Source organism: Halichoerus grypus, chromosome 4 (assembly GCF_964656455.1).
Source record: "Halichoerus grypus chromosome 4, mHalGry1.hap1.1, whole genome shotgun sequence".
Lineage (NCBI taxonomy): Eukaryota > Metazoa > Chordata > Mammalia > Carnivora > Phocidae > Halichoerus > Halichoerus grypus.
In genome coordinates this window covers 168,232,487-168,259,712 of record NC_135715.1, presented here as the reverse complement: position 1 = coordinate 168,259,712, position 27,226 = coordinate 168,232,487, and the positions used below count along the sequence as shown (strand labels likewise).

Below are 27,226 nucleotides of genomic sequence, written 5' to 3'. Positions count from 1 at the left end.
GTACTCACAGTCTTTAATCTCCTAAGAAAAGCCCAGCACACCTGTGTTTCACATGATCGCGGCTCTCACCCAGCAGGTACATTTAAAGAAAAGAATCTGTCAGCACACTAATAACAGTCCTGACAAGGGAGGGACAAAATGCTGCCAGCACCATAGGAAATACTATCTCTGGGAAATTAAAAGTGTACGGTCGTGTGTACGGTATATGTGTGTTTATGTTCTTGTTTCCCTCTCTGGCAATAGCTCCTGTCAATCCATGAATTCTCCACTATGAATGAAATAGAAAATTGCTTCAGTATTAAAAAGTCCCAGCTGGATGTTAAGCCAACAGCATGGTGATTTTCAACTCAGGCTTAGATAACTCTTGCTTTATGCTTCTTTGGGCTGGAAAGGAAATAGTGTACTCTCCACCACAGATGCAATACTTAGGAGAAAAGTGAAAAAAGTAACAGCCATTTGCCTAATTTTGTGTGTGTGTTTTGTTTTGTGAAGGGGGAGAATTTCCTAGGAAGAAAAGAGAGACTATGGAGTCTTCTGATCTACCTTCTACCAAAGGTCAATGACCTAGTTGCCAAGAATGCTCTAGGGAAATTGTGGGAGGAAAGGGAGAAGGCTTGGTTGCTAGAAGATCTGCATGGCAAAGGGAACACCACAGAAACGGTAAGCATGTTGCCCCTTTGATAGCAGACACATAGTAGCAGTTACTAGAACGGCCATTACGCACTGGAGCCACTAACTGGCCCCCAAAATTAGTCCTCCCTCTTTCATTGTGGCAGGCCACTCAGCAGCTTTATTTTGCAGGCTTCTGGACAGCTAGAGGTGGCAATGTGACTGAATCCTCATCAGGGGCATAATGTGGAAGTGGTGGTTTCCACTCCCTGGTCTGGGGCCAAAGGCACACGCAGCCCTGTGTTTTCCTGACCTTCCCACAAGCTGGAATACAGCTATGCCATGACCAGTATGGATCTTACAGACAAGGATAACACACTTGTGTTAGGAGGGAGGAAAAAACAATAGGATGAAATGAAGAGAAAAATAAATGTATTTATTTCACTGATTATGCTTTCGAGCTTCTTTGTAACTTAGCTTCCACCCTAACTAGTACACATTATAATATTCTGAAACTAAGGTCTTAGAATAGAACTGAAGAGCCCTCAGACCATGTCCATTTTCTCAGTTTAACATAGACCTTACCAGAGTTCTAGAAGTACTCTGTTTCAAAGGCAATAATACAATGATTATTTCCTGAGAGTTTACACAAGGTACTTAAGAAAAGGAACACTATTATATTTTTTCCAAAAAAATTATTTGGAATTTATGGAATGGAATGGGCCTTGAAAAATCAACAATCAAAACTATATTAACCACAAATGTGTTCAGCCACCATAGCCACAGATGAAAATAGTACTCGTATGGGGGGAACTGTGCCCCTCCCCCCACCCCAAATTCATACGTTGAAGTCCTAACTGCCGGTACCTCAGCATGTGGCCATACTTGGAGATATAGGTTCTTTAACGATGTAATTAAGTGATATGAGGTCATTAGAGTGGGTACTTATCCATTATGACTGGCGTCCTTCTAAGAAGAGATTAGGAAACAGACACACAGAGACCATGAGAAGACACAGGGAGAAGACAGCCACGTGCAAGCTAAATAGAGAGGCTTCAGAAGAAATCAACCCCGCCAGCACCTTTATCTTGGATATCCAACCTCCAGAACTGTGAGGCAATAAACTTCTGTCAGTTAAGCTACCCAATCTGGTGGTCCTTTGTTATGACAGCCCTAGAAAACTAACACACGTATGTCAAGGTCAAGCATTTTTCTTCTTAGCCAGAACTACGGAGAAATTCTTTGGGTTGCTTCTCTAACAAAATGAAACAAAACAAACAAAAGAAATGAGTTCTGCATGATTTCTACTAATTCAAATTGATGGGTTCTTCTGGCTAACAAAGAGAGAACTTGTTCATACTTGGATGATATCTGAACTTTCAAAACAATTCTATACCCTCTCCAAAATAAGTATGGATCCATGCCTCATGCTATATTCAAAAGTGAACTCCAGATAGGCTAGAGACATAAATGTAAAAAGTAAAAAGATAATAAAATAAAATGCAGAAAGCCATCTTCGCAGTCTAGGAGTGGATAAAGACTTTCTGGACAGGAAGCTAAATCCTCAAATCACAATGTCGAACTTGGATGGGTTTAACTGCATTAAAATGAAGAATTATAGTACAGTGAAGGATACCCTTGAAAAAGCTAACTGACCAGAGGGGATTCTGTAACATCTAAAGCCAAAAAAGATTAGTACCTACAATAACCTACCCACCCCCACAAAAAAACAAAAACAACTCCTGCAAATCAACAAGAAAATAATACAATACCCAATAGAAAAATTGGCAAAGGATATGAACAGGTAAATCTCAGAGAACGAGCAGAGGTCTAATAAGGATGAAGCAAAGCTCAACATCCTTAGCAACAAAAATACTGAAAGCTTAACCATCAATGATATTTCCACATTGTCCGTTAGAATTGCAAAAACTACAACACTAGATAATAACTCGTGTTGGAAAGAACATGGGAATGACAGAAACTATTAGATACTATTGGAGGGAATATAACCTAGTCGAATAGTTCTGGAAAGCATTCTAAAGGGACTAGGGAAACCAAGTATAAGATGTCCTTTGATTCAGCAATCTACTTCTGGGCATAGTAGTCCCCCATTATCTGTGGAAGATACGTTCCAAGATCCCCGGTGGATCCCTGGTGGACACCACAGATAGCACCGAATCCTACATAGACTATGTTTTTTCCCCCAGGCATACATACCTATGATAAAGTTTAATTTATAACTTAAGCACAGTAAAAGATTAACAACAATAAGTAAAGATAGAGAAATTATAAAAATATAATAAAAGTTATGTGAATGTGGTTTCTCTCTGACAAAACATCGTACTGTACTGTATTGTGCTTTACTGTACTCACCCCTCCTCTTCTTCTTATGATGTGAGATGACAAAATGCCAACGTGCTGAGATGAGGCGAGGAGTATGACGTAGGCATCGTGAGGTAGCGTTAGGCTACTATTGACCTTCTGATGATTCGCCACAAGAAAGATCATCTGCTTCCAGAGCAAGGCTGACCACGGGGAACTGAAAGTGCAGAAAGCAAAACCGTGGGTGAGGGCGGACTGCGGTATTTATCTCAGGAATACTCACATCCAGATCCTTCTGAGAACACGTGCCTGGATATACCTGACTGTATTATTTGCGATGTGGAAGTTAGAAACAATGCCCTTCCCTAGGGGAAAGGATAAGTAAAATGCGGTGGAGACATACTATGAAAATATAATACATTATCTAAAACAACCAATGGTACGCGGAGTGACACAGAGAGATATAAATCACAAGTGGTGGGGTATTTGTAGCACTATCCCACTTATTAAAAGTACATACCTACAAAACCCATGATATATTTTCCAAAAGATATACAAACTAAACATATTGTGGTGATTGTCTTCTGGAGGAGAAGAATGGGTGGGAACTGGGAATTAAGAGAAAAATTAAAATAGAATAGGGTCTTGCATGCACTGATAATGTTATACTAAAAACCAAGGAGTATAATTAGCTCATTTCTGCACCTGCAATTTAAACACAGACACACATACAACAAAACTTCCCTCCCCAAGTTCCTCCTGAATTTCTTTCAGTGCATTATTCTAGCAAGGCAAATCTTCAATGAGGACACTGGAATTAATTAGACAGTTGCTGAATCTTATTAAACATTTTTGGCTACACTATCTCAGTGTTCACAAGCCATGGGCAATTTGTTGTCCCACCCCTCACAGGGATATCGGGTATTTGGCAATGTCTGCAAACATTTTTGGTTGTCACCACTTGGGGAGTGGGTGCTACTTGCTCCTGGGTGGGCAGGGGCCAGGGATGCTGCTAAACATACTGCAATGAAGGGGACAGGGTCCCACAACAAAGAAGCATCCCTTTCCAAATATCAACAGGGCTGAGATTGAGAACCCCTACACTATCTCACTACATTTTCTATTTACTTCTTTGGTTTTTGGGAGCTGCCCTTCAAGCTGACCAAGATGCTCCTTTCCTCCTTCCCATCTTACTCGTCCAGTACTCTCCTTCCATCTTCCCCTTCCCACTCTTCTTTTATTTCTGCTCAAGCACAGTCTACTGTCTTAGGCTGCCACTCTCCCTCTAGTAATCATTAATCTACTTAAATACCACACTGATTTTAATTGCTCATAAAGACTGTGAACGAGATAAACTGATAGTAAGCCATTAATAATTAAAGACAATTAATTGATAAAATGCCTCTCGCCCCTTTTCCTCTTCTTTCTTATGAGTTGCTCTACCACACACCCATCTATTAAAATAAGAAAGGTACCAATCTGAGAGTCACTGAGGGCCTCTACTAAATCTTCATGAATTGGGTGAAGGAGCTAACTAATATCTTAGAAGACAACAGTTAAAACAACAAACTGGGCAGGAGGGGATCAGAAGTAGGCTTTGAGATGGCAGCCACAAGGGGACAATTTTGGGCCAAGGTGGGGGTGAAGTAGGGATTGAGCTTCACCAACTGGATGTTTGATGCTCAACTCCTTCACTGAAACAAGAGGAAGGGAAAGAGCAGAGAGAGTGACTATGACTTTTTAACTGAATTCCGGAATCCTCTGAGCAACAGAATGGGACTAATGTGTCCCAGGTGGGATTTAAGTGTAAATGAAAGGATTGATTTTCAGATAATGGAGACTGTTAAACATTGAATTTCAATGTTGTGGATATCCTGCTCTGTTGGTCTTATTTTTTTTAAAGGACTTAAGTATACTGTATTACAGTCCCATTTAGACTAATGAGCAGATCAAAATTCTTAAGAGCTATGATTTGTGATTTTGTGCATTTTCCTTGAAGTTTCAATTGCCATTTGATAGTTTGTCCCTTGGGCATTCACATCTCTTCTTTAGTGCCTTGGAGGTTAAATTATCATAAGTTATCTCCAAAGGACCCATTATCCATTTCTTCGATATACCCTGTTTTTTGTTCTTGATGCTGCTAATGATGGCAGTGGTGTTTTGTTTATTTTCTTTCTTTTTGTTTTTTTAAGAAACAAAAGAAAAAGTCTGGAAGGTCTCTGTAGAGACATTATCCTCCCCATTTTATTCAGTCTGAGCAGTAGAAATATGAATATGTTCAGGCCTCAAAGCAGTCTTTTTTCTTCTCCAGATAAATTCCTAATTCTTATGACTCATCTGGACTTGAATTATTTTTTTTTTAAATAAAAAAGTTAAAAGAGAAGAAAGGCAGGAAATATCTGGCACATTTGCACGTTACTCTAAGCTCCGTCCCCACTCCAGCTACCCAGGAATGAAACCACCAGGCGTGATGCTTTAGAAATAACCCTCCTGTCTCTTTAACAAACTGTAAATGAGAAGAGGGCGGGTCTCCAGAGTGTCGAAGGTTCTGATTGGTCCTTCCGGCTGGCAGGAAGTGGGCAGTGAAAGCATCGCAGCTGTTGGTGTCCGAGGCTGCAGGGTGAGAGGCCGAGGCCTGGCCGGGCTTCAGGACACTGAACCCGCCGCAGCTTCAAATCGTAGGAGTGGGGACGAAGGGTGCAAAACGGGGTCCCTTCATCGCGGTGGGCGCTGGGCCCTGGCGGCCTTTTCGCGGAGGTGCAGCGGCCTCGCAGCCGTGCGGCCGTGGGCCCTGGGTCCGCTCAGACCACCGAGACTGCGCAGTGGCCCAGGAGCTGGAAGGAGGGTGTTGCGCGGGCTCTGGCCGCTGCCCTCGCAACAGGGCCGAGGCCCCTGTCTCAACCTAGTTTCTTTTTTTCCCCTCTTCTGCAGGCTCGCTTCCGGCGTCATGGCTCAAAGGGCCTTCCCGAATCCTTATGCCGATTTTAACAAATCCCTGGCCGAAGGCTACTTTGATTCTGCCGGGAGGGTGAGTTTGGGATACCTCTGCCTGCATCCCTACCTCCAGCCCTAGTGTTGAGAAAGGAGCTCAGTTTTCGCCTGAAGGAAAGGGATGAGCATCTCCCTTTAAAAATATACGTGATTTCAAGATAAATATATAAAATACGTGTCAAAATAAACAATTTGAGTTCTACTTCTGTAAGAAGTCATTGTTATTAATATTCATAATTGAAATAGCCTCAGTCATTAATAATTTAAATTATAAAAATTGGCGAATATGTCGTTTTTATATGTGATTTGGCATTTTTTTTTATCAATTTTGCTTTGCTTTTTAAAGAGGGGAGGAGGGGCGCCTGGGTGGCTCGGTTGTTGAGCATCTGCCTTAGGCTCAGGTCAGGATCCCAGGGTCCTGGGATCGAGCCCCGCATCGGGCTCCCTGCTCCGCGGGAAGCCTGCTTCTCCCTCTCCCACTCCCCCTGCTTGTGTTCCCTCTCTGGCTGTCTCTCTGTCAAATAAATAAAATAAAATCTTAAAAAAAAAAAATTAAAGGGAGGGGAGGAGTCCTGGTGGTATGTCACATGTGCCGTGTTATTGCTTTATATTTGCATGCAAACAGGGGCAGGGTCAACGATGAGAGTAAACGGGGATGTGTGGTAAAGACATCTTTAAACAAAGTGCTGAGAAAAATTAGGGACATAGGCCTGAAATTCTTCCTACTTTTGCCACTCTTTGCAGGACATCCCCACAGCTGGGGGGGGGGGGTGGGCGGCGGGGTGATAGTAACTTAATGTTACTTATAAGCCACAGAGCAAAAGAGAAGCTGGATTTAAGGTACCCCACAGGCCTGTTTGAGTGAACATAATTTTCTCATGCCTCTTTGAACGTAATTAAGAGGAAATACAATTCTTTTTAAGAATGCCTAGCTGAGAAATTATGAGTGTGTTAGGTTGGTAGAGTGATCTCTTTAAAGTGCGCACGTATTTTTTTTTTAATTCTACCAGTTTATTTCTTCTAAGCTCACCATACGAAAAGTGCTTCACATGAGATATAATGGCCTTAGAGATTTCGTATCTGCCAAGTTTATTTCTTCTAAGCTCACCATACGAAAAGCGCTTCACATGAGATATAATGGCCTTAGAGATTTCGTATCTGCCAAGTTTATGTGGCTCTTTCGGTTCTTCCCTGGAAACATTTGTCACGATGGATTAATTTAACATCAGTAATATAAGTAGGAGGAATGAAAGAGCTGGAGAAGAGTTGTAGAATAGAAGGGTACCAAAATATACAGGAATCTAGAGTCAATCTGATTTTTTTTTTAAGATTTTATTTATTTATTTATTTATTTGAGAGAGAGAGAGAGAGAGGGAGGGAGAGAGAATCTGAAGCAGACTCCACACTGAGCGCAGAGCCCGACTCGGGGCTCAATCCACAACCAAGAGATCATGACCGGAGCTGAAACCAAGAGTCAGATGCAACCGACCGAGCCACCCAGGCACCCCTGATTTTTTTTTTTAAGACCAAAATTGAACTACACAAGCAAAGCTTCTTTTAATGATCTTGACGTCAAATGGCTTCCTTTTGGCCATTTGGACCTGTGTTCTGTCTACCTCTGCAGATCCTGATTTTTTTGTCCTGTCTTGTTGGAGGAAGACCTGCTGTTTCATGCAGACTTGGCAGAGAGAACGCTTGAGGATTTATCCTAATGACAGAAGCCTTCAATAAAATATATCTCACTATTCAGGCTGTTTATAAATTAAATGCTTTTATAAATTTAACCATTTTATGAGAGAAAAAAATATATTCACACATTTAAACTCTGACCCCCAAAAAATAATTTATCACCTAACACATGATTTTGGACAGATTCCAGAAAGAAACTAGCATACCAGTTCTAAAATTGTTTAATGTTGAACATCAAGATTCAGACTCTGGAGATCTGTCCTCCTTAATTTGTTAACACAGACATTTCAACAAGGAATTGGTCTGTTTTCTGGCATCTATCAGAAAAAAAGGGCTTTTGGAGACTGCAAATTATTGCTAGAGTTTGAATAATTTTGTGGTCTGCCACAAGCAGTCAATATTCTCTGGCAGGTCACCTTTATTAAATGTAGTTATGTGACAAATAGAAAGTAACTTCCCTTCCTGAGACTGAGGTGTTCTCATTCTTGGTCTCAAAGTAAGGCCAGGCAAGATGATAAATTATCCATGATCTATGAACAGAAAATGACATGTTCTCATATAGATGTATTCCTCTGTCTAGTTGAGATTTATAGACCTTTTATATTAATATTGAAGTATATTTTACCTTATTAAATGTATTTTCAAGACTTGTTGAAATCTTAACCTCTTGGCAGAAATCGTTAAGTAATGGGAGCATGTCCGTCAAACAATGTGGTTTCTTCTTCAGAGTGTGAAATAAGGGATCATGGTACTTCAGAAAAATTATCCAGATATGGTTGATAGTCTGATTTGCCTTCTCAGGGATGCTCTTCAGAAGTAAAATTTAATATATTTTATAATAATTCTGATACTGCCTTCTTTCTTGTTCCAGTGTTAATATGCCCTTTTTAAAAAATGAGATTATGATGTTAACAGGTAGTAGTTAGGTTTGTTTTTATAATCCTTACATGGTGAAGTGAAATGTTTGTGTCCATGTAGTATTCCCCAACATTGTTTTGAAATTTTACTGCTCTGTAAAATCCAAGTCTGGGAATCACAGCAGGTTTCTAAAATTGTGGAGGGATACAGTAAAGTGACCTTTTAAGACACTTGATGATTCAGTGTATACAGAACTTGCAAAATATTTTTCAGTTGCCTTTAGGATGAATAACAGTGCTTTTGTGGACCTCACAGTTTGCCCAGCATCTGTGGGCCTTCGTATGGATATCACTACCCCACAGCCCCAGCTTTCGTGTGCTTTTTAATCCATACCCAAATTATTACTTGTTATAGACCCTTGGACCGCTAAAAATTATAAAAATACCAACAGTTACATCCCTGAATGTGAGAGACCTTAGGCACACAATCTCATTTGATCCTCAAAGTATCTTTTGAAATTGGTGGGGCAGGTATTACTATCCTGACTTTATAAAGGTAATTGAAGCATAAAGAAGTTATGAGTAGAGCGCGATCACTCAGCTAATGGTGGATAAAGATGTAGCCAGCCTCATTCATTGGGCAGTATTTATGAAGCCCCTCCTCTGCTAGGCACTGTGCTGGGCATGGGTTTTGTGATGCTAGGTCTGATGTTCTCGCCACTCTGCCTGAGCCTCCTGATGTCCATGAATTTATTTTGACTTTCTTATGCTACTTTTACAGTTTTTAAAAATTGTCTATCCATTTTTTACAAATGGATTTTTATAAATGTTTATCTTCATTTTTTAAATAACAAAAGCAATGAGAGTGTTTCCTTAGGGAATTAACATTGCTGCTGCTTGAATAGCTGGAAAACAGCAAACATCTTCTGACTTGTGCTTAATTTATTAAGATGACTTTTATTATAATAAGAAATATTGGCTTAAATAACAGATGCTCCCTATTAATTGGAAATTACTGCATGCCAGTTTTTCATCAGCAGTCTACTTTAGTATTTAATTATAAATTTGATGTAAGACATTTAGTTACAAAATATTTCCTGCCTTGAGTAGGAAAATGTCATAGCACTTTTTAAGTTTTATTAATTTGTGGTTATTAAGAATAAAATAATTTTCCAGTTCTCCCAGGCAGTAGAAGTGGCCTAAGTGGAAATGAAGTACCCTCCTATGTTGATAGCCTGTAGTCCAGGAAGTTGAGTGGTTCATAATTTTTGATACTTGTTTTCCCTTTAATATCTACAGCTGACTCCTGAGTTCTCACAACGCTTGAACAATAAGATTCGAGAGCTGCTTCAGCAAATGGAGAGGGGCCTAAAGTCGGCAGACCCCCGGGATAGCACTGTTTACACTGGCTGGGCAGGTAGGAAGTGCTGACTGTGAGCTGGCATAAGCAATGTAGAGGAGGGCCAGAGCATCACCTTGTGAGAATGTGTGACTGACTGGGACACCCTCACATGCTTCCTGTGTCTGTGAATGAGTAATTGTTTCCGGGAGAATGTGGTGCTCTCAGCCTCGCCTTGGGATTTGGGTCTCTAACAGTGCTCTAAATGTAGGGCAAGGGAAGCATATTCATGGAATTCATACCTGCCACAAATTTGGATGGCTGCTTGTGGAAAGAAAAATTGATGTTTAGCATTACCTAGTTAATTTGAAGATGGAACGTCAGTGGGAAGAGTTGGGAGGAGTCCCAGAATACAGTGTGTGAAACAGAAGTACGGAGAATTAATCCACAGAAAATAAAACATGCCCAGATGTGTCATTTTTTTTTAAAAAGTTACCACATAACAGGGATCCATACGTGAACACAGAGTAAACCAGAGATTCCATGAACTAATCATCTTAAATAGTCACTGCTGGTTGGTTTGCATTCACTGTTTTGCTAGTCATTGAGAGGTTGGAGAAGTTTGGGAAGAAATAGTACCTAGATGTCAAAGAAGTGAGAGAGAGACAGAGGAAAGAAGGAACGTTGAAGAACTTCAGTTAGATTACTAATGAAGAGAGACAGAAAGATAGCTTTATAATCTCAAAGACGCACAGTTTAGAGACTCAGTGTTTTCCAGTTACTCTGAAAAGGAGACAAAGTGGAACAACTTTTCAGCTCGAGGAATTTAAATTTCGTTTTAAGGCAGTGTGCTTGTCATGAGCATGCAGGTTCCTGAGCCTCACAGTGGAGATAATCAGTGTCATAGGTCTTGAGCAGGGCCCAGGAATATGCATTTTGCAAGCCTCAGTGGTCCTGATGTAGATAGTCTTCTATGGACTGCACTTTGAGAGCTTTTCTCTGGCAGGAATTTACTAAAAGCAAACCTTGTGGTAATGGCAAGTGATTCTCTCTGTCCTTATGAAGACAGGAAGGCAGATAAAAATCAGAATAAAATTATAGTCTCAGGGATGTTTAAAGTCAGTATTTTATAAAATAAGAGGAATGGAGTAGTTAATGTTGGGCCCTCCCTCTTAGCTTAGTTTTATGATTTGGGGTGATTTTAGAAACTTAACACAAGATGTGTTAAAGATGAGAATAAATGTGAAAGTATTTTGCTTCAAGAAGGAAGTTACAACAACAGTTAACATTTAAGTAAACATTACTGTTCTCTATTTAAAATTGTGAGAATTTGAACAAAATAGGACAGGTACAATGCATGGTTATTTTTAGCTTTCCTCTTGATTTCCACATTGTTTAAAGCCCAGACTTGTAGATCTTTTCCTAATAGGAGTTTTTATTATTTTGTTATTCCTGGCAAAAAAAAAAGATACTGAGACAGATGGCTAGATTTAATTCCCTGTCTATAAAAAGAATGAATTAAACCTCTATCCTATTCACTCATTCAGGTGAGCTTAATATTATTACATATTATAAGGTACCTTACTTTAGGGGGAGAAGAAGTGGAGATTGACTTCAGTTTTGAATTAATAGTTTGACAATGTTAGGGAAAACCATCAGTCAGGCCCTCTACTGCCAGGACTATTTGAGAAACTGAAGGTTAAATAGAAATGGAAATGGAAAAGAAATTTGACTCCAAAGCAAAATGCAAGTGTGTTTAAATTTTTTGGCAATATGAGTTAACAGTGTCCTCTCCTCTGAATGCCAGTATCCTTCAATTTTTTATCTTTAAGTATTTATGATACTTATTGCTGGCTCCTGAAAGCAGCTTATATGGCAAGTGTCTTAGCCAAATTGGCATACTAAGCAGTTTAGATTGTTTCATGATGTAGCATAACATCTGCCAGATAAATTTGCTAATGGCTTTTGAGGCAGGAGTCCTGATGTCTCTGTTAAAAAGCCATTATTCCCACATAAAATGGACTGTCTCCTCCAATGTTTTCATAAGTAAAATGCTTTTCTTCCCCTGCCAGTGTTTAGACAGTCTAAATAGCATGAAACTAAAGTTTCATAAGAAACTAAAGCTAATTTGACACATAAAATCATGTCAATATCTTTTCTTCCCATTATTGTATCTTACCAAGTATGGTGTCTTTATTATTGCAATTTTATTGCCAGAAAATGCATTCATAAACATTTTAACACAATAAAAATACTTGCTGTTGTGTGTCAAAGCAGTGTTTACATAATTATGTGTAGATTTGTATGTTACTGTGTGTGTTCCCCATATTATCTTCCAAAGAGTGATACCTTTTAGAAAATAAGGATTCCATTTCTTTAACTTTGTTCACCAAATTTAGTGTCATATTTTTATAAATATCTTGTTGCTAACTTGTCCAAAATTATATTATTTTGGGAAAACTAATTTATTGTAGAAAACCTTTAAAACTTGATCACTTTCTTCAACATTGGTATTTATTGAGCATTTGTTGTCAGTCTACAATGAAAGCTTTTGCAAGTTATCATTACGTACTTTGTATAAGAAACCTTCATGATTATTACTAATTAGAACTTTAAATTACCATCCTATTTTGTTAAGTTTCATTCCCCAATAGAAGTATGATCTGATAGTTAATTGTCAGATAGAATTAGGATTTAGAGTAGGGTTAGGTTCTGCTGCATGTACCCAAAAGAATCAAAATTGCAGTGACTTAAATAAGATTATTTTTCTCTTATGTAAAAGAAGGCCACTGTAGTCCAGGGTTGATACAGTGACCTCAGGATGTCAATAGGAGCCCAGTTCCTTTCTTTCTGTTCCATCATCCCTCAGCCACTGGCTTCTACCTCTTGGCCAGATAGCTGCTGAAGATTCATGCATTTCATCAGCTTTTCAGGCTGCAGAAAGGAAAAAGAGGCAAAAAAGAATGCATTCCTCCCCTTTTAAAAGACTTCCTGAAAGCCCCACTCAACATTTCAATTCTACTTACGTCTCATTGGCTGGAACACAGTTACATGGTCACACCTGTCAGCAAGGAAGGATAGTAAATGTAGTCTGTTAGCTGGTTATGTGAACTTGGGGATAAGACCTAGAAATGTCTGCTGTAAGTCGTATATAGCAGAGAATAAAGCAAAATTTATTCATTTTAATTTTGTTTTCATTTTAATAAGTAATAGTCTTTTCATAAAGCCTGCCATAGAAAGTATTGTAGGAATGCCAAATCATAAATAATTTTTCTAGAGCTAAGGGTAACTTACTTCAAGAAAGGGAGTGCAACTGGTTCTAAACTTAATACTGTGAAATGTTAGCATTTTCTCAGCTTGACTGAACACTTCTCTGCCTCCTTTCCACTTCCCCTCAGACTCTTCTTTGCTTGTCACAGGATTATGAAGTTCTTAATTTGTTCGTACCATGCATTAATCCATAGTAAACCCCATAGTCATATGATTGTGTTTCTGCTTCATGACTATAAAAAAAAGCTATAGAGGTAGGCTGCCCAGTTTCATAATACCTCATTCATGTTATGACTGGATTAGCCTCAGTTGCTCACTTGATCTTGGAAATGAAAGGAGTTTTAGTGAAGAGATGAAGTACCCATGTGTTTTTAATATTACATATGTACTTAAAACTGAAAAATTGGACTCCCATCATTTTTCCCATTTTCTGGTCTTTTTAGGAAAAATTGAAACTAATAGTGACAAGAAATGTACTAGAATTTCTGTACCTGTTATATATACCTTAGAAGGCACTGTGTGCGTAATGCTTTATTGGTAAGGGGATGTGTACAGGTTTAAATAAAAATTTAGAAGAAGCAAATCACTGCTTTAGAAAATACAGTCACTTTACAAACTGTTTTACAACTGAAATCATCTTGGTTTTTATTGTAAAATGGAAGCAGAGGATATAACACAGTGATAAGAACAGTTAACATAGGCTTTTAATCGGATTCAGACATCATTTTCACTAAAGCCTACATAGTCACTCCTGTGGGTTGTCAGTGCAGTTTTACAATCAATATTCCTGACTTTTAGCTTTTTTTATTCACAACAGAGAGGTAAAATGCCTTGACCCTAGGAAAGAAAGGAGGGGAGAATTTTTCAAACCTCACAGCTGTCTCATATTGGGCAATGAGGCAGTTATGGTAATAAATCGCTCTGGGGTCTCATGCTTATCCAGGGATGAAGTATTGTGAATAATCAATTTTGCAGACAGTAATTGAGAATTAACAAATTATTACTGATATTCAGAAACAAGAATTCAGTAACTTAATAGTAAAATATATTGAGTCCATTTTGGTTCCCAAGGGAATGAGGATCATCAATATGCAGTTTCATGATCATTTTACTGTTAAAGGACAGGCGTAAAGATTAAAAGTGATTGCTATTAATAAAATGTTGCTAGTATCGACATTTGAATGACAGGAGCCAGAGTGTGTGCGCACGTTATCTCGGTGACTAATGTTGTATGCCAGACATCATTCTAAGTGCTTTGCATTAATTAACTAACCTAAATCTCAGAACCACCCTATGGCATGGATACTATTTGCATCCCCGTTTCACAGATGAGAAAACTGAGGCAAAACAAGGCTGAGTACCTATTGAAGGTTACAGAGCCAGTAGTGAGAAAGTTAGGATTCAGCACTGCACTGAAGTTAGCACTTCAACACTGCAAGTCTAGCGTTAGAAGCCTGGTCTTTCCCCTGTGAGAGTGTTTGTCCTCGTGTGTGTGTATTTACTCTCCACTTCTACATCTGGGTTTGCTCCATACATTTGGTAACTGAAGGTCTGCGCATAACTGTAAGATGGAGTGATTTGAGCAGTGATAATGTGATGATACTCATGCTGTACATTTTAGAAGTGGCTAATGACTAGTCAGTTTTAAGTGTTTGAGAAAAAAATTAGAATAGATGAAACATGAAAGGAATTTGGAAAGAAAGAGGGAAACACGAGTTAGACAGGCAAGAGTAATTACTGTTTAAAAGTCTACAGGAAGAAGTTATTTGGGATTGGACGTAAAGTAAACCCTGGAAAGATTTATGGGCATTTGCAGCCGGAAAAATGAAATCTCCAGCATTTTGCTACAGAATTTGCTTCCATGCTTCCTAATCCTGAATTAATATATTCAGCATGGTTTCAGGATAGAAAATTAACTGGGCCAAAACAGAAGCTTTTTCTCATAATAGCTTGTATTTGAAAAGGCTTGTTGAGGAACTTCGTGTACGAAGTATCACCCATAGTCTGAAAACAATCAGTAGCTCTTACAGCTGTTAATAAGCGATATTTGAAATGAACAGGCCCAGTTGTTTTCACTGACATCCTCTTTTATAAAATTTAGTACATTGAAGTGTAATGCATCATGATATTGATGTATCACATATGCCAGCAATAAGCACTGAATTGTTCCTTCTCAGCCATAATCCTTTCCTGGTAGATCTACCAAGAGTTCTTTATAGAATGCACTCCCAGCTTGGGAAGCAAGGCAAACATTTTGGTTCTTTAGATGTTCCATCAAGAACTGGTCTTTATACCTGTGCACATAGCAGCAGACAGTGCAGAAAAAGAACAGGCATGGAAGCCCCTTAAGATCAAACACGATGGCCAGCTACGGAGTGGTCCTCAGTGGTATTCGGGAATCTGTTGGGACTCACCAGAGAGCCTCACAGCCCCTGCCTTTCGGCTGCCCTGAGTTTTGTTCCAGGTGCTGTAAGTTCCAGGAAGGAGGAGATTTTAAAGTGCCTTATAAAATAGAAATTACAAAACACTGGTGAGGAATTGTTATTATAAAGAATTAAATGAGCGGGCGCCTGGGTGGCTCAGTTGGTTAAGCGACTGCCTTCGGCTCAGGTCATGATCCTGGAGTCCCTGGATCGAGTCCCGCATCGGGCTCCCTGCTCGGCAGGGAGCCTGCTTCACCCTCTGACCCTCCCCCCTCTCATGTGCTCTCTCTCTCTCATTCTCTCTGTCTCAAATAAATAAATAAAATCTTTAAAAAAAAAAAAAAAAAAAAAAGAATTAAATGAGCAAATGAAGTATTCTCGTGTTAGAAATAAGCGTTTAGGAGAAAAGATTGCTTCCCTTGCTGATAACATAGTAGAAAAGGTAAGTAAACACAAGCGATAGCTGATCTCACTAGTGTCTTTAAGAGAGAATGAGGGAAAGTTCCAGCCCTCATTTAATTTCATTTTTTTCCCCCTCTTAACTATGATGATTCCTAAGGGAAGTGATGATCAGCTCACACTCAAGGAAAAAATATTAGTATTTTTAAATACTAATACTTTTTAAAAAAAAAAAAAGTATTAGATAACATTTTAAATAAGAGGATATGCAGCATAATCCCTGGAGTAATATTAACTTGTGCTCTAAATGCAAGTCATTAAAGTGTTTCAAGATGCTGTTCCTCTGATCTGCCAAATGTATAGCCTTTGAGCTACAGCCTTAGCATGTGGGGCTTAGTTTCTGCTGATACCAGACTTAGTTGAAAGGAATCACTCTGGCCAGGTATCTTTTCTTTGCAATTTGATCTTGTTATTACGTAGCTCTTCAATCAGAGCCAGCATTTCATTGTCTAATTTGAGCCCCAGCCAGGTGTCCTTCACCTTCCTGAGAAGCACCTATGGCTCCCAGCCAGAGCTGTCAGGGCAAGTGGAAGGAATAAAGGGCGTGGATCTCCACTGGGCTAATTAGAGCCCCTCACAGTGACCACTAGGTAGAGACCTGCCAGAGTGCTTTCTTTCAGACTGCACTTTCTCTGAAGTTGATGTCATTGTACTGTAGGTTATCTTACGTGGCTTAGATATAGGCTTGAAACAGCTGTAGGGTTTAAATGCTACCAGTGTGCTGGGGTGAAACACTGAGAGCAGGAAGAAAATGTTGATAGATCAGAAGAAATGGCAGGAGGGAAAGAAAGAAGACATATCTAAGCAATTTGCCTTTTACAAACAACACCAAGGAGGCTGGCGCTGTGTTTTGTCATTTTTATTCCAGTAACTTGAGCATTTAACACAGTGCCAGGTCCATAGTTGGTGCTTAGTAAATACTTATTTATTGAATGAATGAATGAACGAACGAACGAACCGAGAGTGTTCTGCCATTACTATTCTATAGTATACCACCTATACAAATTAAAAACAATAAAGCAAACCAGGTGGGATGAGGGAAGAGTGGAATTTGACTCATTTCATATGTCTTAGGATGTAGAAGAGTCAATCACATCTCCTTCCCTTGACTTCTGGTCCAATTGAGAAATGAACTAAAAAATTAGAGAGGGCTTATAATATCTGCTTTATACTTGTTAAAGCTGGATAGAGAGCCTATTGTTTAGACCTGGATGTAAAATGGGTTTCTTCTTTTTTGCTGCCTGACTTGAACTTACCTCCTTAGACTCAAACAGAGCATCTGGATAGTACAAATACGGATTACTACATGAGAAAAAGGAGAAAAAAGAGGGAACACCTAAAGACAGAAGACTCCCAGAAAGCTCAAGAGGAGGGCCAGATGGCACATGTATAGAGAACATTTTTTTAGTAAGAGGAGCCAGCAAGAGTGGAGAGAGGCAGGAACATGGGAAGACTATGCTTCCCTCTGTACTTTCTGTCCTTTTCAATCAGGCATCAGAGATGAGGCAAAGTGACTGATTCAGCACTGGAAATTCACAGTCTAATGGGGTTGGGTATTTATTGAGTAGTTACTATGTGCTAGGAACTTGCAATAATCAGCATGATTCACAGTAACTATGGAGTAGCTACTGTTATTTCCATTTTATAGATAAACATGCTTAGGCACAGAGAGGTTTAGTAAATGAGGTAAAATCACACAGTGAGTTACTGGTGGCTTCAATCCCAGACATTGATTCCTGAGCCTGCGCCCTTAATGACTACTCTGTTGAAAGATTTATCACCTATCAATGGCGTCTAAATAAAAGACTAGGAGCACTTCCTATTTGGCAGTTGTGAGGCAGGGGAAAGGAAGGAGGAGGAAAGTATGAGGTCTCCTTTTTTTTAAGTCTATTTTCCTATTGGACGGTCAGCTCTGGAAATACATAAAAAAGAAGACACATCTTCTGAGTGCTTGTTTGCCCTATTTCTTTTCTACTTCTTCGTTTGAGATAACACTATTTAATTAATGGTGCAGAGTCACAACTGGTTTTCTCCCCATGTTACCTGTACTCAAGTATTTGGAGAACAACAGCTGTTGATGCTTGTGATGCTTGACTTTAAGCTGACAGCTGAGCAGATAACGCTGGTCCAGGCAGGTTTATGTACAGGCTTTGTGGGGAGCACTGTGCACAGTAACGAAAGTGACTGGGAATGGGAATCCTGCCCTAAAGAAAACTGTGATTTTTTTTTTTTTTTTTTTTTTTGAGAGGGAGGGAGAGAGAGAGATGGGGCGGGGCAGAGGGAGAAGGAGAGAGAGAATCCCAAGCAGACTCCCTGCTGAGCGCAGAGCCTGATGCGGGGCTTGATCTCATGACCCTGAGATCATGACTTGAGCCGAAATCAAGAGTCGGATGCTTAGCCGACTGAGCCACCCAGGCACCTCTAGACACATGTAATTTTGTTGAAAAAATAAAAATGCACTTAGTCAGACATCCTCACAAAATTGAGAAACCATTACAAAACAGTGTATCAGAAAGTACCAACGTGATATAGAAAGACAGGTGATCGTACTGTATGGGGTTAACTAGAGAAAATGGTCACTTATATTTTCATAAATCTGAAAGGGAAAAAAAACATGGTAATTGATAAACTTGCAAAGTTTTGACTAGGGAACAGTTTATTTGAAACTACCCATCACCCTTTTAGGGAGTTCCTATTTCCATATCACTCAAAACTATTGAGACCCTTTCCTGGGTATTAGCTGGCACCTCTAGTGACTCCAGCGGTATTTCAATCAGAGCATGACTTTTCCCACCAGAGTACATGAAGAGAATCTTTAAAAGACCCTGACCTTCAAGGAAATACCTTGTAGAGAGGAGGTACCACGGCAAAGGTTCTTACATCAGTGCAGACTGGTTGTAAAATAAATGAACGCTGTTAAGGAATAATCTCTAAAGTGCAGAATTACAGACAAGTGTTTTTGAGAGTTCATACATCTGTGGAGATTTTTATCATGTCCACATACATTTGAGACGCACGAAGGTCTTGATTGGTCAAGATGAATAGGACTAATGATCCCTCAGAAATTCAGAGGCTTAGTATTAATTACTTCTCAACAGCTGGCTATATTTATAGTACTACTGGGGATAAGTAGCTGAGTAAGGAAATTGCAGATTTAGAAGTGTCCCTAAGCAGTTTACCCTCCCTTCCCAGAGTAATAGCTATAGAAGGAGACAGTAGAAAAATCTAGTTCAGAGCTTCCGTGCTAAAAACCAGGACAGATTCCTATTACAGCAAAGTTTCCTTTGGTCCTTATGGTATCGTTTTTTTTTTTTCTTTGAAGTAAATTAGTTGTCAGCATTTCAGAAACAGATTTCTAGGATGAACTGTGGGGGCAGTGCGAGACTTCCCGAACTTCTTGCACACAATGACATCAATCTCTGGTGTTCAGAGCAGTGCTGTCCTTAGAACGTTCTGCGGTGATAGATATGTTATTTTCTTGTCCGTTACAGCAGCCGCTAGCCACACGTAGCTATCGAGCATTTGAAATGTGGCTAGTGTGACTGAGAAACTGAATTTTAAATTTTGTTTACTTTTAATTAACTCAAAGTTTTCTAGACACTCATGGTTAGAAGCTGTCATGCTGGACACCACAGTTGGAAGCAACCAAACAAGCTCTGGGAGTTGTAAGATCAAAGTAATATATGTCTGGATTTCTTCTGGCCTCTCGGACCAAAAAGGAGGGTTTTTTGTTTTTGTTTTTATTAAAAGAAACCCTACCTACATTGGATTGGTGAGTCTTCTAGTCCACTTGCTCTTAAAGTGCATCAGAGAATCACTGACTACTCCAGGAGTCACATCATTCCCCACACCTTTGGAGGACATTTGTCCAGCCTCTCTTCCCTAAACTCCAGATGCATCCAGCTGCCCATTTAAGCTCTCCACTTGGATGTCTGATGAACATCTCAAACCTTCTCTCTGCCTCTTCCCCACTTCCAGGCCCTGTGTTAGACATGTCTAGTGCTCACCCATATCTAGTGTCGCTCTCTTTCTGGACTCCTAGCAGGGTTAAACCTCTCAACTTCAATGTCATTAGGTAAGGCGACCTCTTCTAGTCCAGGGACTGCAAGGGGAAGCAGCATGTGTCGCTTCTAAGCCAAAGCCTGTAATTGCTGGTGTGAGGCTCTGCAGCACTCTTCATGTGGTACCTGTCTAGGATCCAGTTCCCTAATAAAGTCCTGCATGTTCAGTTCCTTCTTGGAGGACCTGGACTAACACATAGGGTTATCTTTGAAAAATGCTTTTTGGGGTTCCTGGGTGGCTCCATTGGTTAAGCATCCAACTTTTGATTTCAGTTCAGGTCTTGATCTCAGGGTCGTGAGTTCAAGTCCCACACTGGGCTCCATGCTGGGCGTGGAGCCTACTTAAAAAAAAAAAATGCTTTTGGGGGGAATACTACTCCTTTACATAAACCAACCATAGATTAGTATCAAACCTAAATTTCTGTGTCTGGTTTTTAATAATTTGAACCCCTAAGGAGTCTATCCTTATTAACCATGTCATCCCCTAGCCTTCACATCCACATGGACTTGCTCAGGTGATTCGACTTGCTGGGAGTACTATGCACAGGCTCTATTTCAGCCTTCCCCTTTTGGTCCATACCCCATCCATACCTTCTCCTCCTTGATGGTATATTTTTTCCCCCTGCAATGGAGGGGATACTCTCTCCACCTCTGTTCATTCTTTCTCCATTAAGCCAGTCTCCAAAGTTATGAATAACTAAAGAATGAACATGGCATTTCTAAAACATTTACTGACTTCACATGCTTGATTCTAAGAGGCACTTGATTGATTTTTTTACTGATGTGAAATTTATCTGGATTTGCATGTAAAATAGAGGTAGTGTCCCTATTACAACTTTCCTGTACCCTTTAGGAAATAAAGTACAACCAACCAGAATAGGAATAATCTCTTATTCCTAAAGGAGAGTACTCATTACTTAACAGAATTAGTTATCCCAAATGCTTTATTGGTCATCTTTAATGAGTTTGGGAGTAATGGGCAAATAATGGATTAGATTTTGCTTTACTCATTTTTCAGTGTATTTCTCTTCATATGGATTATTTTCCCATTTAGAATATGCCAGTAAGTTTAAGTCATATATATGAGCAAATCTAACAAGACAGTAAAATTCAGACCAAAAAAGCATTCGTTTTCATAGCTTAATCACAGTAGTTATCATAAAGTGAACCATCTAAGAAATAGAATATTTAACATCAATTTTATGTCAATGAAAATGTCAAAATCCCTCCAGATTTAAAGGGGGGTGGGGAGTGGGTTTTTTTTTTCTTTTAATAAAATAATCCTAAAACGAGTTGAAGCATATTTTTACAATTAAATGCAATCAAAACTTAAATCTCACTTCAGTCTTTTCTGTTCTGGAAGAAAAGGTGAAAGGGTAGAAGAAGGAAGCAAATCTCCTTTATCCTACCTTTTGCTTAGAAAAATAATATAGAAGGAAATTTTATCCACTACTCAAATTTAAGCCCAGAATACTCTAAGTAGCATATCCTGTGATAAAAAAAGGAAACATTAAAAAGATTAAACTCCATACATCATCCTGTGTTGAGTCTCATGACCAGTTTTGATGGTTATCCTAGAAGCTAGTACAGTGTTGTCTCTCATTATGTTAAATGTCCTGTAGAGACTGGAATCCTACTTGCTAATGAGTTTATGAATAGTCAGAACTGTAACCCTTCCCTCCCAAACTTGACCCTTCCCTGGAGGCATATTAATATCTTGGTGGATGAGAAGTATATTAAGCCTTGCAGTACTATTTGACTCTTTCCATGAAGAGCAAATTTATTTTGATAAAAATTACATTTGAAAAGAGTTTGTTAAATCATTTTTTTAAGATTTTATTTATTTATTTGAGAGAGAGAGAGAGCACAAGCAGGGGGAACAGGAGAGGGAGGAGCAGGCTCCCCGCTGAGCAGGGAGCCCAATGTGGAGGTTGATGCCAGGACCCTGGGATCATGACCTGGGCCAAAGGCAGATGCTTAACCGACTGAGCCACCCAGGCACCTCTGAAAAGAATTTTTAAAAGCATAGACAGAGGCCAGGGCTGCGAGTATATGTAAGGGGACTGGGTGAGTTTTCCCTGCCGAGCCCTTGAGGTTGTATCTTTTTCTTTCTATTTTATTTTATTTTATTATGTTATGTTAGTCACCATACATTACATCACCAGTTTTCAATGCAGTGATCCACGATTCATTGTTTTCATATAACACCCAGTGCTCCATGCAGTACGTGCCCTCCTTAATACCCATCACCAGGCTAACCCATCCCCCCACCCACTCCCCTCTAAAACCCTCAGTTTTGTTTCTCAGAGTCCATAGTCTCACATAGTTCATCTCTCCTTCTGATTCCCCCCCCTTCATTTTTCCCTTCCTTCTAATGTCCTCCATGCTATTCCTTATGTTCCACAAATAAGTGAAACCATATGATAATTGACTTTCTCTGCTTGACTTATTTCACTTAGCATAATCTCCTCCAGTGCCATCCATGTTGATGTAAAAGTTGGGTATTCTCCTTTCTGATGGCTGACTAATATTCCATTGTATATATGGACCATATCTTCTTTAATCATTCATCTGTTGAAGGGCATCTCAGCTCTTTCCACAGTTTTGCTATTGCGGACATTGCTGCTATGAACATTGGGGTGCATCTGGCCCTTCTTTTCACTACATCTGTGTCTTTGGGGTAAATACCCAGTAGTGCAATTGCTGGGTCATAGGGTAGCTCTATTTTTAATTTTTTGAGGCACCACCACACTTTTTTTTCAAAGTGGCTGTACCAACTTGCATTCCCACCAACAGTGTAAGAGGGTTCCCCTTTCTCCACAACCTCTCCAACATTTGCTGTTTCTTGCCTTGTCAATTTTTGCCATTCTAACTGGTGTAAGGTGGTATCTCAATGTGGTTTTGATTTGAATTTCTCTGACGGCTAATGATGATGAACATTTTTTCTTTTTCTTTTTTTTTTCTTTTTAAGATTTTTATTTATTTAACAGAGAGAGAGAGCACAAGTAGGCAGAGCGGCAGACAGAGGGAGAGGGAGAAGCAGGCTCTCCGCCGAGCAGGGAGCCCGATGCGGGGCTCGATCCCAGTACCCTGGGATCATGACCTGAGCCGAAGGCAGCCGCTTAACCGACTGAGCCACCCAGGCGCCCCTGAACATTTTTTCATGTGTCTGTTAGCCATTTGTATTTCTTCTTTGGAGAAGTGTCTGTTCATGTCCTCTGCCCATTTTTTGACTTGATTATTTGGGTGTTGAGTTTGAGAAGTTCTTTATAGATCTTGGATACCAGCCCTTTATCTGTAGTGTCATTTGCAAATATCTTCTCCCTTTCTGTGGGTTGCCTCTTTGTTTTGTTGACTGTTTCCTTTGCTGTGCAGAAGCTTTTTATCTTGATGAAGTCCCAATAATTCATTTTTGCTTTTGTTTCACTAGCCTTTGGAGATGTATCTTGAAAGAAATTGTTGTGGCCGATGTCAAAGAGGTTATTGCCTATGTTCTTCTCTAGGATTTTGATGGATTCCTGTCTCACATTGAGGTCTTTCATCCATTTTGAGTTTATCTTTGTGTATGGTGTTAGAGAATGGTCGCGTTTCATTCTTCTGCATGTGGCTGTCCAATTTTCCCAGCACCATTTATTGAAGAGACTGTCTTTTTTCCATTGCATATTTTTCCTGCTTTGTCGAAGATTATTTGATCATAGAGTTGAGGGTCCGTATCTGGGCTCTCTGTTCTGTTCCATTGGTCTATATGTCTGTTTTTGTGCCAGTACCATGCTGTCTTGGTGATCACAGCTTTGTAATATAGCTTGAAATGAGGCAACGTGATGCCCCCAGCTTTGTTTTTCTTTTTCAGCATTTCCTTGGCGATTCGGGGTCTTTTCTGATTCCATACAAATTTTAGGATTGTTTGTTCCAGCACTTTGAAAAATGTCATTGGAATTTTGATCGGGATGGCATTGGAGGTATAGATTGCTCTGGGTAGCATAGACATTTTAACAATGTTTATTCTTCCGATCCATGAGCATGCAATGTTTTTCCATCTTTTTGTGTCTTCTTCAATTTCTTTCATGAGTGTTCTGTAGTTCCTAGAGTATAGATCCTTTACCTCTTTGGTTAGGTTTATTCCGAGGTATCTTATGGTTTTTGGTGCTATTGTAAATGGAATCGTTTCTCTAATTTCTCTTTCTAAGGTTGCATTGTTAGTGTATAAGAAAGCAACTGATTTCTGTGCATTGATTTTGTATCCTGCCACATTACTGAATTGCTGTACAAGTTCTAGTAATTTGGGGGTGGAGTCTTTTGGGTTTTCCACATAAAGTACCATGTCGTCTGCAAAAAGAGAGTTTGACTTCTTCTTTGCCAATTTGATTACCTTTTCTTTTTGTTGTCTGATTGCTGTTGTTAGGACTTCTAGTACTATGTTGAACAATAGTGGCGAGAGTGGGCACCCTTGACGTGTTCCTGATCTTAAGGGAAAGGCTCTCAGCTTTTCCCCATTGAGGATGATAATTGCTGTGGGTTTTTCACTGATGGATTTTATGAACTTGAGGAATGTTCCCTCTATCCCTATACTCTGAAGAATTTTAATCAGGAAAGGATGCTGTAGGTCGTATCTTTATTTCCCACCTTGCCCGTTACCTCTCAGCATTTGGTATTTATGCAAAGGTGATATTATGTGCATAAATTTGCTAAAGGTTGGAAGACCATAAGGATTGGGTTCAAGGCTTCTAGCTACACACAGCTCCCCATTCTTCTATTAAATTAGGGCATGTAGGATATACAGTATTGAGGAGGCATTACATGTCTTTGACTTCCATATTTTGTCTTGGACCCTGGACCCTGGACCTAGACTGATTTCTAGAAGGCTTGTCCAGGAAACTTTTTCAAATTGGCAGCAGCACTCCTCACTTGAAACCCTTTTCATCATGGGTGTTTTGTGACAGGAAGTAGACACCATAAACTGCGAGGCGCAGCAGATTGCTTAATCAAAATATATGGACACTGAGGTCCAGAATGAGACAAAGGAGAGAACCAGAACCTGAGGTTGTAGAATCCCAGAAGCTGGAGAGAGAATTCTCTGCTGATCAAAAAGAAAAAAAGTTTTTCATCTAAATGAAATATTGTGGACTGGAGAAATGACTACCTGTTTGTCGTGAGAAATGCATCCAGCCTTAAAATTGCAAACTGTAATGGGTTTTGCTTGTTAAAGATTTAGGCCAAGAGGAATTGATAATGAGAGACAAAGGTCTGAAAAGGAAAACAATCATTGGGCTTGTATTTAATCACTTCGTATTTTCTCAGACCTCAGTCATGTCATTATCTGGCTGTGGTGCTTACAGAACTTAATTAGGGGAGTTGAGGCAGCAATGGGAATAGGAGGCCAAAATGAAAGGGTAACAATTTAAACGGATCACCAGCAGGTGCCTGGTGTGGATGGAGATGAAGCCATTTAAGCACCTAATTGTAGAAGAAGCTCTTGACATTGATCATTTGTGAAAAGGAGATTTTTTTTTTTCTTACATACGTGGTTTTGTACACTTATGTCTACAAACTTTCAGCACTGGTACGTCTGATCATCAGCTTGTGGAATTACAAACACCAAGCCACTTTGAAAGAGCAGAACAAGGTTATTAACTTTGGCAGGAAATGAAAATTTGGCCTTAATATACATGAGAAATTGAATTGTCTGTAGCACAAAGCTTTGGAGATTACCCATGCAAAATGAGAAAACTATCTAAATTTAAAATTGTCCTCAGTACAGTGAAAAGTAATTTTGCAGACTGCGTTTTTACTGCACTGAAATCCATGAAGAGATGGGCTCTATTAATTTAGATTTAAACAGAGACTCTGTATCTTCTAAAAATGGTAAATGAGATGGAAAATGTACTTTAAGGGGAGAAATGAGTTTCTGGAAATGCTGCAGGCAGGCGGGTTCTCTACTCCACATCTCTGAGTCTGCCCTGAGACCAGTCGGCTTCAGAGGAAGGCTCTATCTACTGTGACAGGCATTTGGAGTAAGGACATTCAGACAACGCCTCAATTATATATATAGCAGCTTCAAGAGCAGGTTAAGAAGCAAATCGAGTACGGCCCAAAGCAAAAGTTATTGGCAGTTTTTACACCATAATTCCTAACGTGGCCGGGTCCTTGGTAGAGAAAAAAAAAAAATAAGGAGGGATTGAATTTATTTTCTCAGATCTCTCTACCTCACAGTAGTTTTCTTATAATCTCTGCCTGGAAAGATACTGGAGTAGGGAATTTGGTTACTCTACCTTCCTTCTCACTCAAAAACTTAACTTCTTTATGAGGAGAAATTGAGTTTTTCACTCCCTAGTCTTTAAATTTTTTTTAACTCACAAGAACAAATATTACTTGTTTATTGATTAAAGTAAATGATTATTTGTTAAATAAACAGGTGACTGTTTAGAACCATGGTTTTGATAAGCTGTCATGTAACCATCAAGAATAGTACATGAACACACAAGAGCCAGAGTGGGACAAGGATTAATAATAAACTTAGGTTAGAGTTCTCCGAGGGTCTCGGAGTGTCTCTTCTTTACAGTTGCAGTGATGAAGAAACAGAGTGAGTGCCTATGTCTGGTTCTTAGAGCTGCTTGGTAGTAAAGCTGTGTCTAGAACTAAGGTCATCTGAACTTACGCATAGTTTACATATGTGTTATGGTTTATCAACAATCAACACTGCTGAGTTGGCAACAAACCAAAGTAATGCAGTCAGCAGCCCGTTCCTCATCTTCACGTGATTTTCTTTTTGCTTCTCAGGTATCGCTCTGCTTTACTTACATCTCTATGATGTGTTCGGGGACCCCGCTTACCTCCAGATGGCACACGGCTACGTAAAGCAAAGTCTGAACAGTCTGACCAAGCGCTCCATCACCTTCCTGTGCGGGGACGCAGGCCCCCTGGCCGTGGGCGCCGTGGTGTACCACAAGATGAACAATGAGAAGCAGGCAGAAGACTGCATCACCCGGTAATCATGTTTCTTTTCGAGGATTATTATCGAGACGTCATTACATATTAATTCTGTATGTGTGTTAGCAAAAGAACATTTTAGTGAAGTTACTTTTCCCTCAGCAATAAATCTTACTACTGTCATTTGATCACATCGCACATCATTCCGATGTAGTTAAGGAACAACCAGTAAAATTCCCTATTTTATTGTAAGATGTCATGACACTGACCCACACCAGA

General features: G+C 39.6%; 1 protein-coding gene across 4 annotated transcripts in view; it reads left to right on the top strand.

Moving 5' to 3' along the window:
- The first annotated feature begins 5,455 nt into the window (after positions 1 to 5,455).
- LANCL1 (LanC like glutathione S-transferase 1) overlaps positions 5,456 to 27,226 on the top strand; it is a 41,029-nt gene continuing 19,258 nt past the window's right edge. For 2 of the 4 annotated variants that reach the window (XR_013447356.1, XM_036098760.2), the window contains exons 1-4: positions 5,487 to 5,609; positions 5,863 to 5,959; positions 9,768 to 9,885; positions 26,798 to 27,005. Coding sequence is in view for 3 of the 4 variants with exons in the window: in XM_036098760.2 (XP_035954653.1) it covers positions 5,879 to 5,959; positions 9,768 to 9,885; positions 26,798 to 27,005 (407 nt within the window). In the remaining variant the exon portion in view is untranslated. Of the gene's footprint in view, positions 5,641 to 5,862; positions 5,960 to 9,767; positions 9,886 to 26,797; positions 27,006 to 27,226 lie in introns of all 4 variants that reach the window. The other 2 variants (XM_036098761.2, XM_036098757.2) reach the window with 2 other exon arrangements.